The sequence below is a fragment of the Thermobia domestica genome, chromosome 13 (assembly GCF_964235325.1).
Source record: "Thermobia domestica chromosome 13, izTheDome1.hap1.1, whole genome shotgun sequence".
NCBI lineage: Eukaryota > Metazoa > Arthropoda > Insecta > Zygentoma > Lepismatidae > Thermobia > Thermobia domestica.
In genome coordinates, this window is record NC_137466.1 from 26,139,135 (window position 1) to 26,157,083 (window position 17,949).

The window sequence follows — 17,949 nt, forward strand, 5'->3', positions numbered from 1 at the left end:
ATTTTTGCACCTACAAGATTGAAATTTTGCTCATTTACTTAGTGCACCCCTCAGTATTTATCAAATTTGTTTCTGATCTCTGCCTTAAAACAGGGGGAGGTGTCCACAGAAGTATTCTTTTTTAAAATAAAGATATTTTTAACAGAAAATTCCTTTTATCGTGATTTACCTGCCCCAGATATATGATGGAGACATTTGAAGTGTACCGTTTGCAAATTTTGTACAAATCATGATCTTAGGATAAATAGGGATGTCTGAGGAAATTTTTATATTACATTGGTCATCTGGGGCAATGTGGGAATGTTCTTAGCTCGGATAACTCAAAATTCAACCCCAATACTTTCACTTAAATGGCATAATTAGTATTTAATACTAATTCCTAATGCTTTTTCTTAAGTTCGCGACTTGTATTATACGAGGAGAAAGATTTGATTTAAATAAAAAAAATAGACTTAAATAAAAAAATCAACAAAAATGATTTTAAAAAAAATCATGATTTTCCTTTTTTTTTTTTTTTTTTTTTTTTTGAGCAGTAATACCACTTACAAGTAGGAAATTTACTTGTTAATTTCTGTAGCAGTTAATTTTTCCTCGTTCTTTTATTTTATTCAATTAATATTTTGTATATTGTTATTTTACAATTTAGTATTTAGTAAAAACTGGGATAGCGCTCACTCGGCACACGCTCACTTCTCTCAACTGAGCTCGCGCTCATTTCCATCAACATGGTTCGAGCTCGCGATCACTTCTCAACTGAGCTCGCGATCACTTCCCTAAACTGGGCTCGCGCTAACACAAGCTCGCACTCAATTCTCTCGAATGGGCTCTCGCTCACTAATCCTAAGTAAGCTCACGATCACTCGGATACGCGCTAACTTTTCTCAACTGAACTCGCGCTCAGTTGGCCTCGTACTTACTCGGGTTCGCCATCACTTACCTGAATTGGGCTTTCGCTCACTCGGTCTCACCCTCACTTCCCTCAACTGAGCTCGCGCTCGGGATGACTTCTCTCAACTTACCTCGCGCTCAGTCGGACTCGCGATCACTTCCAGAAACTGGACTCGCGCTTACACGGGCTCGCACTTTATTCTCTCGAATGAACTCGCCCACACTAATCCTAATTTGGCTCGCGTGCACTCGGACTCTCGCTCACTTATCTCAACTGATCTTGAATTCACTGAGGCTCGCGATCACTTCTCACAACTGGGCTAGCGCTCACTCGGTCTCGCATTCACTTCTCTCGACTTGGCTCACGGAGGCTCGTGCTCAATTATTCAGCCCGAGCTCGGCTGAGCGCGAGTGCCGAGCTCGAGCATTGGGCTCGCTAGTTTGAACACCTATGACAAAAGCAGCACATTCATGTCTCGCAATGCACATCCTTTCCCAAAGCAAACGCTAAGGCAATAGTTGTGAAACTAATCTAGCATAGCATCTAGCTCTCGCACTGAATTCGGCTCTTGGCTGGATCGCGCTGACTTGCAGTATTTCAAACTTTACTATAGACTTCATCTTACTGCTGATTTCTGCCAGTCAGGATTATATTAAGTAACACTTCCCAGGTGTAACACTCCGATTTTGATAAAATTTGGCAAGTAGGTACTACACAAAACAAACGAATACGTGTTTTTTTAAATTTTATTTTCTGCGGAGAAACGGTTTTATGGGGCAAAAGCCCCCCACCCAAAATTTTGGAAGTTGATGTTCGAAAGGCAAAAACAAGTGGACCGAAGTGAATGAAATTGTGCACATGTATTGTAGACGTAAAATGAGGGAATACGGGTTTCGTATTTTCGTAGAAGACACGGTTGAGTTGGGCACAGACCCCTCCAAACCTTTGATCATGAAATATCAAAAGTAATAACAATATATCAGAAGTGCCTAAAGGACATGAAGAATTGCAAGAAAACTTTGTGTTGTGACAATACGCAAAAAATAAACGAATACGTCTTTCTTATTTTCTGTGGACAAACTTTTAGGGGCAAAAGCCTCCACCCAAAATTTTGAAATTTGACGCCCGAAAGGCAAGAAGTTAATCAAAGTGAATAAAACTGTATACAGATATTGTAGACGTAAAATGAGGGAATATATGTTTCGTATTTTCCTGGGAAAAAAAAAAAAAAGAAAAAGAAAAGAAATCTTCTAAACCGTTGATTACAAAATATCAAAAGTGCAAATAAGTATACGCCAGAAGTTCTTAAATGATATGGAGAATTGCAACGAAACGTTGTGTACGGACAATTTGCAAAACAATAAGCGAAACATGTTTTGATTTGTCGGGAAAAACAATGTTGGGGCCAAGGCCCCCTCCGAAAAAAGTAAATATTACCGTAATATTGCATGGACCAAAATTGTGCGTAGATATTATATATGTAAACTAAGGCTTTTCATGTTTCACAAGTGCCTCTATCCGATTTGCTTCTAATTTGGCACATCAACAGCAAAGACGAAATAAATCGACACGTGTTTTTGTTTACGCGGAAAAACATTGTAAGGGTTAAAGACGCCTTATGAAATACTATAAAATATGCTATACAGTTTGTGCTTACTGTTGATCTGCCAAATTTGAAAAAATCGGATGGGGACACTTGTGAAACACGGAAGACCTTATTTTACATATACAATATCTACACACAATTCCGTTCACTTCGGTCCACTCCTTCCGCCACCCAAAGCCTCGGTCCACCGACCAGTTTTTTTTTTTTTTTTTTTTTTTTTTTTTCAGAAAATACGAAACACGCATTCCCTCATCTTACCTCTACAATATCTGTGCACAATGTCATTCGCTTCGATGCACTTCTTTCTGGCTTTTGGGCGTCAACTTTCAAAATTTTGGGTGGAGACTTTCGGCCTCTAAAACTGCTTTTCAGCAAAAAATTAAAAAAAAAAAACACGTTTATTTTTTCTCATTGTCCCTGCACTAAGTTTCGTTACAATTCTTCATGTCCTTTAGACACATCTGACATACTGTTATTAGCACTGTTGATATTTCGTGATCAAAGGTTTGGAGGGTTCCGTGCTCCACCTAACCATTTTTCTCGGCAAAATACGAAACCCGCATTCCCTCAATTTACGTCTACAACATCTGTGCACAATTTCGTTCACTTCGGTCCACTTGTTTTCGCCTTTCGGGCGTCAACTTTCAAACTTTTTTGTGAGGGCTTTTGCCCACTAAAACCGTTTTTCCATAGAAAATAAAAAAAAAAAAAAAAAAAAAAACGTTTATTACATGTGTAGTGTCTACCTGCCAAACTTTATGAAAATCGGAGTGTTACACTTGGGAAGTGTTACTTGTAAGTCAAGCGTTACGCAAAATGAAACAAATAGAACATTTTAGATGTCAATGCTAAGAAATAGGCACACCAAAACATCACGTATTATGGGGTCCACTACTGGAAGAACGGCTAGAGGCAAAGGATCAAATAAAAAGGGAAGAAATAAACGAAATTATAGCTAATGAGGAGGACTGTATAGGATATTAAGCAGAATAACAAATGACTAATCAGAAGTAAGAAGAGAACAGTATACTAGACAAATTATTAAAATCGGGAACATAACGGAGAAACACCGAAATAGGAATGATGTTTATAATAGTGTAGCTGAATGAATGGAAGAGTCGCTATGAATCTTTCTGGGCCGGAGGACTCGTCCAGGAACGTCGACATTCCGTATGTCTCTGAAAGAAACTGTATGCTTGCACTCGATATATCCCCGGGTAAAACCGGATACGAACTCCAGATATATAAAGAGAGTGTGTGGTTCGTTGCTTTTTGTGTGTGTGTGTGTGTGTGTGTGTGTGTGTGTGTGTGTGTGTGTGTGTGTGTGTGTGTGTGTGTGTGTGTGTGTGTGTGTGTGTGTGTGTGTGTGTGTGTGTGTGTGTGTGTGTGTGTGTGTGTGTGTGTGTGTGTGTGTGTGTGTGTGTGTGTGTGTGTGTGTGTGTGTGTGTGTGTGTGTGTGTGTGTCGGGAACCGTGTCGAAAAATGTGCTTTGTGTAAATAGCAAATTTATAAATACCTTTAATGAACAAATGTCTCGGGACGGAAGCACAATCCAGTATCCGCATTGCCGTATTCCAATGACATGCGGACCTCACAAGGAACATACATGAACGTGTCATCCGGACATCCGAATCAAATCTAGTCTATTCGATAAACATAACAAAAATATGTTCATGCACTAAAAGTTAGGTGCAATGGGCAATGAAGTAAGTCCCTGGAGCCCATTAATTCTGTTAGCATAAAAAAAAAAAAAAAAAAAAAAAGATTCGCAGTGAAAAAGCTATTGCATCAACACTGTTCATTGGAAAGTCATGCCTTATAGTTCATTCTCTTCAGCATGAAACAAGTTCTCTAGAGGTGCTATGTATTAGCGCCCATAACGTATTTGAAAACGGAAAATTGGGAAAAATTCTCTCCAAAAGAATCTCCCATCAAATTTGCCCCCCACTGGAGTGGCCTCAGTTAAAAGCACATAATCCAAATGTATCTTGAAAACATCTACATGGGTTAAAATATGAGTGTGCCAAGTTTGTTTTGATAGACGGAATAGATATGAAGGGAAGTGTTGTATACCAATAAGCTATGTATATACAAAACCGAACCCATGACTTGATCTATAAAGAGAACATAATATAAAAAGTATAAACGCAATACTATTTATTGAGATATCAAGAATTGTACAATGTTTGCTTTGGGAAAATATGTGCGTTGCCGGCCATGCATGCGCTGTTTTTTGTCATAGGTGTCCAAACTCATGAGCCCGACGCTTGCGAACTCGGCACTCGTGCTCAGCTGGGCTCGGGCTCAATAATTGTGCGCGAGCTCGAGCCTGGTTGAGGGAAAGTGAGCGCAAGCCCGAGTGAGTGCAAGCTCAGTTGAGAGAAGTGAGCGTGAGCCCAGTCGAGAGAAGTGAACGCGAGCCCATTCGAAAGAGTTGAGTTTGAGCCCGTATGAGAGCGAGCCGTTTATGGAAGTAATCGCAAGCCCAATTGAGAGAAGTGATCGTGAGCTCGAGCTCGGTTGAGGGAAGTGTACAAGCCCGAGTGAGTGCGAGCCCAATTGAGGTAATACATCGTGAGCCCCAGTGAGCGCGAGCCCAGTTGAAAGAAGTGTGCTCGAGCGCGAGCGAGCCTAGTGCAAAATATTCATATATGGTTTTTGTCCTCGCTGTATTTGCTTGCGCTTTTAGTCTGTGCGCTGTATTTGCATGCGCTGTTTTTGTCCACGCTGTATTTACACGCGCTCTTTTCACTCAACGCTGTTGTTGTTTGCGCGGTTTTGACCTAGAATCGTTAAAGTAACGTCAAACGGAAAGGCCCTAGGAAACAAACCACACCACACAGTTACACCAGGCAAATTCTCAGCCTTTTCAACATTTCAACAGTAATGTGGGATTATCTTCTGCCGAGTACACACAATTATGGCTGTTGACGGTTCCATTAAGTTTGAATTGTGCTTCATCCCATCAAACAATGCTACTCAAATATCCCAGTTACCGTATAGCAATCTCCTGAACCCATTCACAAAATTGTATCTTGCAATCTAAGTTGTAGTCACTTAGCTCTTGCACGAGCTTGGGAATGTTCACACGCAACTCACCTACCTAGACCCTTGCCTTTAAGATTTTTGTGATTAACTCTGAAACAGTTCCATCACCACAGCTGAGGATTCAGCACTTGTAGCCGTGCGGGGTCAACCTAATCGGCCTTGTCTAAATAAATTTTGTCTCACAATTCAAAGTGTGTACACATTTATTTTAACAACCCGGTACAATGAATTACAGGATTCATGCTGACATTGAAAGTCAGAAAAGGCTAGGGAAATACTTCAAAGTATACCGAGAGTCAGGGAAATCTGCTATATTTCACAGAAAAATCAGGGAAAATTCAAGAAGTTTAGCAATCCTAAACTTTTCTAGCGCACCTATGAATGTTTAAAATAATGAATGTCTCCCCTATTGTTCCAAAAGAGTGTTGAAGTGATAATGAAACCTTGAGTTATCGATTAGTAAAGCAACTTTCGTACCTGCTATCCAGTCACTAGCATCATTTTGCACTGGAGGTAACATGACAAGAATAGAAATAGTATAGGCATTGAAGGTAGCAGATATTATGTTATTGAACTCGTGTTCAGATATTGATGAGACTCAAACTGATTTTCAAAATATTGAATGGCCTCAGCCTGTAAAATGGGGCAACAAAGGGCAAATATTCAATTAACCGTAGTCTTACTCCATATTTTACTAATAATCTTAAAGATTGGAGGAGTCGGAGTAATGATTTTGAAATTTATTTCGATGAATCATTTGACGAGATTTGTCAGAGGGCCACATGGACATACTTGTAAAATACTTTGATATTAAAAGTAGAGTACGTAGTGAGTATTTCAATAATGAGTTTTGGGTAGAATCAGATCACAAGGTGTAGTAATTTCGTTGCAGGAATCAAGCCATTGGAAGAAAATAATAATCTTGAAGTTTCAGTGGATGGTCCGAATACGAATTTATTTAATGAAAAAGTTAGATGAGAAAATCGAAGATGATGATTAGTGGAAAGAAACCTAATAAACATTGGAGTTTGCGGGCTTTGTGTAGTGAATAGGATTAAATCTGGGCTAGAAGCTGCCAGACGAGATTTACATGGTTCCTTGCGTCTCCAGCCTGGCACGCTGAATTTACCTGTGAATTAAAAAAAAAAAAAAAGTTTCTCTGAAATCACTGTACAACAAGATGACTTGAAAATTTCCCTTCTATTGACAGAATTTTGAACAATAGCGACAATATTTCATTGATAGAAAATATCCCATCTCCAAATCAGGAAAAAAAAAAAAAAAAAAACACCAACACAAGTTAAAGAATGGTCCCGCGTGGCGTAGTCGCTAACGCTCTCGCCTTCAGTGCGAGCGGTCCCGGGTTCGATTCCCGGTGGGGCACTCGGTCAAAAAAGTGTACAACTTTTTTTCAGGCCTGGGTTTTCTTCATTCAGACCAGGCAAATGCCGGGGTGTCACCTAACTTAAAGGTTCCAGGCCGCTTCCTTTCTCTCCCAATCCTTTCTTCCTTCCCGTTCCCCGAATAGTGTGCTCGCCGAGGGACGTCAACCCTCATACGTGACGGCTAAATGGCCATACATAGATGCCGAAAGCCCAGAAATCTAAGTGCTAATAACCTAACCTAGCAAGTTAAAGAAGTTTATATAAAGTGATAATTGACACTTTCCACAAATATTTCTTTGCTTGTGAACCAACTTTGAGAAAATTTCAAACCTCTGATTCACTTTGTACACATTTGTATTCAGAGTTCGTTGGAGAGATTCATGTCAAATTGCCTACCACACTCAGTAATCTTCATGACAAAGAAAATTTAAGTAACTTAAAAAAGATCGATCTGAGATTTTATTGAGAAAGAAGAAAAATAAACAAAATAACAAATAAAAGTTTAAATAAATAAACAAATAAGGAAGAAATTTCAAATGAATTTCAAGTGTCACACTACACTCATCAAAATGACAGAAGATTTTAGAAAAGTACTCTTTAAAATACAAGACTGTTTATAGGGTTTATCATCGTTGAACCCTTGTCTTATATTTCAGCAACCAGAAAAGTTACTAGAATCATTTTCCACGAATAATAGAGCTACGGATGTTGTTGCTTAGAAATCAGAAACACAATACTGTGCACTCTGTAATGAAGCTCACTCCATCTAGAATCGAACATTTTTAGGAAATGCATGTCCATCCTGAAAACGATATAAGGATTTCAGTGTAAACCTTGAATTACTGTAAACTAGTGAAATAGGCTTGAAAAGTGCATCGTGAGCTATTTCGCTAAACATTTTATCAGACAGGGAGCTGAAAAAGCAGGGAGAAAAAGAATTGAAAAATTAAAGAACACAGGAAAAGCTAAGAAGCGTGCTATTTTGGAAAGTAGGTCACGCGATAGTTATCAAGCTGTAACTAACTGAATAAACTCTTCGGAGTTCTTTAATTTTCCGCTCGTAATGTATATTTTTAGTGCGTGATTATGATTTTACCATCTTCTGGAAAATACGTCGAGCTTCGAAATTACTTTGTTTCAACTAGTATATGTATTTAAAATTTAAATACGCAGGTCAAGAAAATATAAAAGAGTCAGAAGATAAGTATTTCTGAGCCAATGTTGACATAAAATACGTCTCTTTCCTACGCAGGAAAACAGCAATTGATTCACAAGCTGATTGACCAACATATGACCATTGGGCATATACCATACATGGAAGTCAGAATGAAGGAACAATAGTACTAAAGAACAAGATCGGAATAATATTCTGACCCGCGGATGCCAATAACTGCGAATGTCAATACGCAGTGTGAATATAATAATAGATTAAATTTTAGACTTTGAAGTAGTCGTTCCTATGAAAATTGTTTGTGTTGTAGGATCCTGGTTCATATGGATCGATGCTTGAACTGAGTTGGAGAGGAACAAAGCCAATTCAACTTGCAGATGGAAGTACACGAAAATTCCTTCAAGATGGGGATGAAGTTACTTTGAAAGGTAAATATGATCAGTTTCTTTTTCTTGTGTCTACCTAGGTATAGAAAAAGTCTTTTCAAGCTTATGGTAACAATTCAGTCGCTAGATATCAGTACACATGAACACGCCAGAAAAGTGCTGCGTATTTACTTGCAGGGAAGACGGCAGTTATGTGTGTGGTCATATGACTTTGAAAATTATTACCTTTTAGAACTTTAACATTAATTATAGATATATCCGAATAAGTAAAGTATATAACAAAAGGTTTCCCCTACTAAAGAAAGAGATCGACATTGTACTATTCACTTTTTTGAGAAACTGAGAAATCTAATTTCAGTTTTGGGGGCGCGGTGGCTCAGTGGTAGAGCGTTCACCTCCGGTGCTTGGGGTCCCTGGTTCGATCCCAGCTCGCGCCGTGTGGACTTTGTGGTGGACAAACACCGTGCCCGTGGGTTTTCTCGGGGTTCTCCCGTTTCCTCCCACTTTCTTCATTCCACCATTTCACTCGTCTCTCATTATCACCGTCTCCTTTAGCCTAACCGGCATAACCGTGGGACGTAAAATTTAGATTTCATTTCATTTTCTAATTTCAGTTTTGAAAACTGAAACTAATTTTTCGGTTTTGAAAATTCAAACTATTTTCGATTTTGAAAATTGAAATCTTTTTTCAGTTTTAAAAACTGAAGTCAGTTTTCGGTTTCAAAAACTGAAACCGATATTCATGAAATGGTTTGAAATCCGAACCATCACTGGCAATTTTGGTCATCTCTCTATTACAAAAATACTTGCACACAAATAAGGGACCTCCGATTAGGAGTAACAAGGGGGCTCCGATTAGGAGTAACAAGGGTACTCCAATTCTCTCTGTCTTTTATTTATTTACTCTTAAAGGCTGACATTATATGGGCAATGCGACTATGCGAGTGTCAAACAATCAGTCTTCTTTGTCTCCTGGCCATTGGTTTCGAAAGGCTGGTGAGAGATCGACGGTTTATTTACAAAAACAAACTAGCAGAATTGAGTGGGCGGCTTGCATTATTGTCATTGAACGCGATATAAGTCACAGCAAGGGTTAAAAAAACAAAGTGATCGAAGCCTCAATCCAAATCTGAAGGAGGCAGAGCAGACGAAACATTTCTCGATAACACAAATACGATACATCAAGGTTTCTTTCGTAGGAAGCGAAAGTGTTGCAAACCATTAATCTGAAACATTGGTTTCAAAAGGTCTAAATTGTTACTGTGTACGTAAGACATTTTTTTATATTCTGGACAAAAGATTTGCCGCCCCTAGGCACGTGCCTAGTGGGCCTATTTGGTAATCCGCCACTGGTGCTAGCGTTTCACATTTCATGTTTCGAGCATTGGTTACGTAGGGATTGTCTGGAAAATTAGGGGAATAGTAATCTTAAAGAAAGGAAATACCGGAGCGAAAGAAAATACAGTGGGTCATTTTTGAGACTGCTGTTAAGTGAGTCAGTGCATCTTTCGCATGGGCCGAAAAAGTGGTTGTTTTTGAACCTATTATTCAACTCGGAGCTACTTCTGTTATACGCATACGAGTATTTGTGCTTTGCAATAAATAACTGACAACTAGTTCGATGCAAGTAGTTTTCGTCTTACTGTATTCTCTGGTGCATTCAGTTGATTGCGTTTGCGATTTTTTTTTTTTTTTTTAATCCAGCAGCATGAAGCGAATAAAATTAAGTGGTGCGGCTTATCGTAAACTTGCAAACGAGTAGCGTGGAAAAGAAGCAACCTTACAGAAAAAGCTTAGTACAGTTGATACAATTTTTAGGCGAAAGGAACAAGTGATTTCCGAAAGCAGTTCAGTAACTGAAGTGGAATCAGTTACATCGGATGAACTCGGTGAAACGAAAAATGTTGACAATATTGTGGGTTTAGTGGAGGAAGAAAGTGCACTTAGTGTCTCCTTAGTTCGTAGGAGCTAGTGATTGTGACAGTGAGAGTGCAAATTTCGTTAGTGACGATCCTGCCGAGTGGTGACTGAATGAGTCTACAATTGGCATTCTTCTAAGACGTGGGATTAATCTGAATACTTAAGACGATTTTTCTAAATCGCAAAGATTCATAGCAAGTAAGACAAGGTTTTAATTTTTTTTTCTTTCTTTCTTCATAAAATTGTAAATGGCGAATCGATTTTGCGGAAATATTTGGTATATTAGTGTAGCACTGGCGCCGTTTATTGTGCATCATGTAGGTTGTTCAAAGGCAAGACAAAGACAAGTTGTCGCAACTCACGGCATTTAAGACTGGAAGAACATTTTAAATATTCTAGCATCACAGAAAATTCTGAAGAACACAAAAACTGCGAGTTGGCACACTTAACAAGATAGAAATCTGTTGGACCTTGGAGAACCATTTTCAATCACATATTCTGATAGATCATACGTACTGGGCCGCTTAGACGCATTAAGAAGAGCTTTTTCTGTCATAAAGAAGTTGACAAATCGCGGGCTTCCCTTACGTGGTCACGAAGAAAAATTCAATTCTTTGCACAACGGGCAATACATGATGTCTTTAGAGCTTATTGCGAGTTTGATCCATTTCTTGCGGAACACACTGAAGGTATGAAAATCCGGGCAAAAGTCATACAAGCTACTTGTCTTCTACAATTTGTGACGAAGTTGTTGAACTCCTTGCTGACAGAGGAGAAAAGAAATTATTAATGACATAAAACAAAGCAAATATTTCTCCATAATAGTTGACTCAACTCCAGATATTTCGCATACTGAACAACTAGCTTTTGTGTTAAGATATGTGAATGAAGAGGGTAAACATGTTGAAAGGTTTCTTTCGTTTCTGTCGAATCCAGGCCACAAGTCTGAAAATCTAGCCGAAGCTGTAATAGATATTTTAACCAGACATTCTATTGACCTTACTAATTGCAGAGGTTAGTTGTACAATAATGCCAGCATATGTCGGGGTCATATACAGGTTTACAGGTTCGAATTGAAGGAATAAATTCTAAAGCGTATTATGTGCCCTGCGCAGCTCATTCTTTGAATTTGGTCGGAAGTACTGCAGCAAGCTGGTGTAGAGAAGCATGTTGGGAACCACGAATGGGAACTACTGATAACTTATTGATGATCAGTTTTGCCGTCGTTTCAGTGAGCAGTTTGTTATTTTCTATTGAAGAGTCCATCTTAAGCTGGCTCAGCTGGTACAATGCGACCTATGTTATTGTTTTTATATTTAAAAGCTTTTTAGTTTTTAAACATTAATTGCATGATAACAATGGGGTGGGGAATCAGATCAAGTTTACTGCCAATATGAGACTTGAAAATGAACAAATCTCTCACAAAATGAATAACAGAGTAATTAAGTTGTTCGGTGTATGAGCTTCAAAGAGTAATTGCGAGGTTGGCAGGGACCACGTCTTCCTGGGACCTCTGTACGTTGCATCGCTTGCGCCACCGATTGTTACGGTTCAGAACATACTTCCAAAACTGATCAGTACCATCTTCCGGATATTCAGAATGAATTGTAGAAAGAACGAAAGTACAAAGTTGGTGTTTCGTACGACGGCTTCATACTACTTGCATATATCGTAGCTCACCCAGATACAAACTGCATGAACTCGGTTTAAACAGGAACTAATAAGAAACTAAGTGTTTTTAGTGTTATCATTTTTAAGAGAGTTTGCTACTTTTATAAAGAAGTTCGGTTTCTTTGTGTGTGACCTTTGTAAATGTTAGTTGTGTAGAAATGAGAGTCTGGAATCAACGATACACTTTGCAGTGATAAACATACTACATTTCTGTGTGGTCATACGATGGGGGAAAAAGTGAAAACCGGGAAATTTTTCTGAAGGTGAATTGAATTATTATTCGAAAACATTTTCCGTGAGATTTTTAATTTTTAGGATGCAGTTAAAGTTAGTGGAATAGGTACAATGAAAGATGAAATGACATGGAACGTCAGAGGTACTAATTGGAGTTACAAAAGTAGTTTGATTTAACAGAGACTTAAAAGGAAAAGATGTGAAATGAAGACGAGAGAGAACAAGAAAGGAAGTGAATGGCAAATAACATTTGACAGCTGACGCAAAATCAATAGAAAAGCGGAAGAATCAAAGTTGGTTTCGAAGAGAATCAGATAATTTAAAGGCGGCATCTAAGCAGTTATAACAATAATACAGTATACAGCAGTTATAGCAGTAATTTGTGTACGTAACATATTTCGTAATGTAACCCTTTTCTTGAAGTGCCATGAACAGTTATAAAATAATTATTTATTTATATATTCTTTTTTGATTTTGTTCTAAGTTCAGTCATTGCTATTAAAAGAAAGGAAGAAAGAGAAAGAAGAGCTTATCTATAAGGGAATATTGTTAAGTTCAAACAAATTAAGAATTTGGACAAAATAAAATAAATATATATATATATATTAGTATTCAATACACTACATACAAGTGAGTGCATTTCTTTTCAAATGTTATTTTTAACATTTTTCTAAGTGCTCGTAATGTTTTGTTGTAAACTAGCAGAATACTCTTTCTTCGCACGGAGAGAATATGTTTTATTTTGGACATAAAGGGCTGAATTTGGATCTAAAAAGCATTGGAAGTGTCACTGTTCATCTCAGCGACCCCGGAAACTATGGATTCGACCTTATTATCGGTCATTTTTAATCATTTTTAAATATCTCCCCCTCCCCTAAGTTGCACCGTCAACGTGAAATAAAAACCATTCCAGGCCCTAACCTCATCTATGTTAAAAATTTGGTTGAGATTGGTTGAGTGGTTCAAGAGTTATAAAGTCACAAACATAGGCACTTTTATTTATATTATTATAAATTAATGAGCTCGATCTTCGTTTTAACCTCAATTTAACGGTTTATTTTGGATGGAAAAATGGAAAGTTGTATCTGCAAAATCTGAAAGTATATTTTTTTTCTATGTTTGGTGGAACCTCGAAAGTGATATTTGATTTCTTAATCCGTTGATTTATTTATACCGATGCATTATTAAGTTTGGTTTAGAAAATAATGATTTCTGGACTTGGGTCTCACATGAATGAAATTGTTTTCCATATTGTTGACCTAATGCTTTCGATAAAGTATTTAAATAATGCTAGGCACGAACTTTGTTACTAAATATATATATGTTTTTGCAACAATTTAATCTTCTAACAGTAGCCAACTGTTTTATTCTTGATGAATGTAAAGAAGAAACCAATTGTAAGTCTCGTGTAAGGACAAGGTCTCTCGGTAATTTACTGCTATGAAATTTTCTGCATGTAGGGCATATCTGAGTAGGCTTTCCTTTTATTTTTAATTCCACTTCGTTTTCTTCTTTATTCTTTCAAAACCTCAAGACTTAATCCATGTAGATTCGAAACGCTGTTGTTTACACAAATATTCGATGAGTGATAAATGCTAAGATAATTATGTATTTAAAGTGTATTTTGTTAACATTGATAAGTTTTAGCCAGTCTGGTAAGTGAAAGTACGGAAAATATGCAACAAAGAAACTGACTCTGTCAGTATAGATTAATATTAGAGCATAAAACTAGCAAGCGGAAAACTGGGATTCGATTTACTGCAGCTCAAATTGTAAGGTTTAATGTTGCTCAGTGAATAATTATTAATAGATTATTTTGTGTTGCACGTGGTAGCATAGGTTTCAGGATTTTCTATTTTTTTTAAAAAAAGAATAAGAAAGTAGAAAGGAAAAATCAATATTCTTCCCCCCCCCCCCACAAAAAGAAAGAAAAGAAAGGACTTTTATTCGAGCGCACACCTCTGTCGTGTCGCCACTGGCATTGTTTTTTTTTTCTCATTGGGTACTGAAGTTCAGTTTTATAAGTTGTTTTATAAATTTTCTTTCTTTTTTTTTATCGCCAAAACTGCGATTATACTCGTATTTTCCGTCTTTTTTGATAATTTTTGAAACTATTTGTGTTTATTACTATTATTACATTGTTGAGATGTAAATAGAAAATTAAGTTTTTATTTACCTTGTCATTATTTAAAGCCAGTAAATTTTTATCGAAAAAGCACCCTGTTCGTGATTATTGTAAAGTATTCGTAATAGACTGTCTAAAGTTTTTTTTTTTTTTTTTTTTCCATAAACTATATTGAAAACAATGTGACCCATATTTATATTCTCAGTACACCAACAATCAGAGTAGTCTTTCAGTATAATTTAGTAGAATTTAGTATAGTGTATCAGGGGATAGTTCTACGTATAATCTCAATCATGTAGACTGATCATATTAACTGGTCATGTAGAACACAGTTGCATTGTTGAACGTAATTTTCATAGCTTTATTGTGTTTATTGTTGGTTGCTAACAATCCTTAATATACATCTTGTTGCAAGCTGCTATTATATATAATAATTATTATTTTCACAATTTATATTAAAATATATTTGTCTTCTGCAGGTTTCTGTCAGGGTGTTGGCTACCGAATAGGATTTGGTAGTTGCACTGGAAAACTCTTGCCTGCCTTATCACTATAAGGAGAAATTCATCATTTTATATATGGGAAGATTTGTCAAAGGAACTTGAGCTGAAGACTGGGACCTGCTTTTTGTTCTACGTTGTTGTTTATAACCATAGATATGCCGCCGATCTTTCAATATTGTACACTTCAGACAGTACTTTGTAGTAGTCTTAATCACAGAAGTGAATCAAAGATAACTATACTAGGCACTGAATATAATCCATTTAAGAGGAAGGTGGGTGGCTTATGTTAACTGAATAAGGGGTGTATAATGCGCTATTCGAGACTTCATTATATTGGTGTGGGCTTTTCACTTATAATATCTTGTACCTATTTTAATATGCGTCTTGGTTTCGTAACTTGATCATGGAGAAGGGATATCAGATGAACTAACTTTATATCTTTTTTTTTTCCCTTAAAATGGCTGTAATAGTTTCATTAGATTGGTGGTAAGGAAGGATACTGTTAGATAGTAAAATGTTATTTTTATTCTTCAATCAGACGTTAGGATAGAAATACTATAAAAGAATAAAGCTTTTGGAGAAAATTTAAGATTACGGTGGTGGACATTTGTTTCTTGCGACAAAAGTTTCACTGTAAATGGCCTCTTTTTCCTTTAGGAAATTTTGGGTAAAATATTTTCGATTCTAAAAATATATTAAGTAAACATAAATACCTGTCGTACACTGATAATTAATAGGATGTCTTTATTATATGGATTAAAAAGAGAAATTGCAGATGTTTTAGGCGAACCTGTCTAACGCAGTTCAATGTTGAAATATAATTTCAAAATTTGAGTGAATATAGATAAAATTTAGAATTCGCTACCAAAGTTTGGAACCTCAATGTTTTTTATATTTATTTATTTCTTAAAAGTAAAATACAAAGTATAATATTAAGCATTTAGAATTTGTAGTTAGAAATTGCTATGTTACGTTGTCATAAGATGAACATAACACTTAGGCATTTGGAATTTCATTATGTACTTCAACTCACGTGAGCTTTCCTTCAGCATCCTGATATATAACGAGGACTGATCAACAAAGACTGAGACTGATTATTTTACCGCAGTTTCCTTTGTTGCTGAATGCCGACACGTTTGATAGTTGAAAGAGTTGTGTTTCATGTATACTCTCACTATGTGGCAGCATTGTGGTATCGGTAGGTTGGGAGTAATCCGCTGTGTTTTAGACATTGTTTCCATTTCGCTTCATAACGTGCTGTATATATGCAGACAATGGAGGCTACATAAGAACAGTATGGAGCAATAAAATTTTGTTTTCGCTTGAACCATACAGCTTCTGAAACATACGAAAAGCTCAAACAAGCTTACTGTGAGAGTGCATTACCTTGAGCAACAATGATTCGGTGGTTCAAAGAATTCAAAGAAGGACGAGTTTCTTGCGCTAAGCAAGATGAACCTGGTGTTTCGGCATCTGCTATGACAGAAAGTATCAATACCGCTGCTGTGATTGTCCGTGAGGATAGAAGGATAACATTACGTAAACTCACGGACAATCACAGCAGCAGTACTGATGTTTCTTTCTGTCACAGCAGATGTCGAAACACCAGATCCATCTTGCTTAACGCTTGAAACTCGTCCTTCTTTGAATTCTTTGAACCACTTGTTGCTCGAGGGAATGCACTCTCACTGTAAGCTTGCTTGAGCTTTTCGTATGTTTCAGAAGCTGTATGGTTTAAGCGAAAACAAAACTTCATTGTTCCATACTGTTCTTCTTGTGTAACCTCCAATGACTGCCCCGCAACTGATTATAAGTCCCAAATTGAGTTTGATGACATTGTAGGTGGTGTGACGGCACTGGACAACAACTGTAAACGTGGAAAACAGAGCTTAAATGTATGTCAGAGAGTTTCATAAATTGCTTTATTCCCCAATTTCGGATTAGAATCCAGTTCTAGCAGGTGCTCTAATTAGATGACTACTGTTTTGGTTTGGTTCTAAATGACAGAAGTCATTATATAAAAAATGTGGACTGTATTTAAAAGATGTTACAGATTAGCTTCAATTTTTACACAAAAATTGGTTCAGTGCCACCACAAGTCCGCTTTCATGGCCTTGCACTCCGCCATCGACATACACACACTCTCTCCTTTCTTTTCAGTGTTACCAGATCTTATGTTTTAATAATAGCTAACTTAAACTAAAATTACTAAAAATATATAAAACCCAACAACTACTTCGGTCCATTTCTTTGGGATTACTGCTGGAGAGTGAGAAACACACGATAATGCGAGTTGGTTTCTTCTCTAATTTACATTATTTAAGAACGCGCATCGTAGAACACTGTGAAAGGTTATTCTAGAAGTAATCAAAACACAAAAATACTCAAAACTCCAAAAAGAACAATTCAATTCAGACTTTTCAACTACAAGTCGTTGCGATCGTCGAGTTTGAAACGTTTGCGTTGAATTGCTATTTGGGTGCTTTTGTGAATGTTTCCGTGTTTCTATTTGTTGATACACATTTTATTACTTCACTAAGTTCCTGTATTTTTTCAGTAGCGTACACAGAATTTCTTTAAAGTGAGAGAAAGAGGAGGGTTGTGTTCTAGGTCCCAAGTTTATATTATTTCAGGATTTTCTATACGTATTTTGATATATAGTATAATTATTGTGTTACCAACTAGTACATTTCATTACATAGTTTTAACATGGAAGTTCTTTGCTCTAGCACTATAACATTGTTTTTTAAGACCATGGTAGCGATCTCTAAATACTACGAAAAGTAACCAAATTTTGCTGTAATTTTTACTTCCATAAAGCAAGATATTGGAACTGTATTCATTCTGTTTTCTAAAACTTGGATGTAAGGACTACCAATAAAGTTTGTAATGATTAAAATTTCGTAGCCACCGAAAACTGAATCTCACGTTTTGATATTAATAGAACAGGAGGAGCTACATCACCTAAAGACCGTGTATAGTTTTACATATTTTACATTATTGCATTCCAA

General features: G+C 36.9%; 1 protein-coding gene across 1 annotated transcript in view; it reads left to right on the forward strand.

The window, feature by feature from the left end:
* Positions 1 to 16,925, forward strand: part of Faa (fumarylacetoacetate hydrolase) — an 87,443-nt gene extending 70,518 nt beyond the window's left edge. The window contains exons 8-9 of the mRNA XM_081735553.1: positions 8,410 to 8,527; positions 14,915 to 16,925. Of these exons, the coding sequence (XP_081591679.1) occupies positions 8,410 to 8,527; positions 14,915 to 14,991 (195 nt within the window). The 3' untranslated portion in view covers positions 14,992 to 16,925. The remainder of the gene's footprint in view (positions 1 to 8,409; positions 8,528 to 14,914) is intronic.
* Positions 16,926 to 17,949: the final 1,024 nt, after the last annotated feature.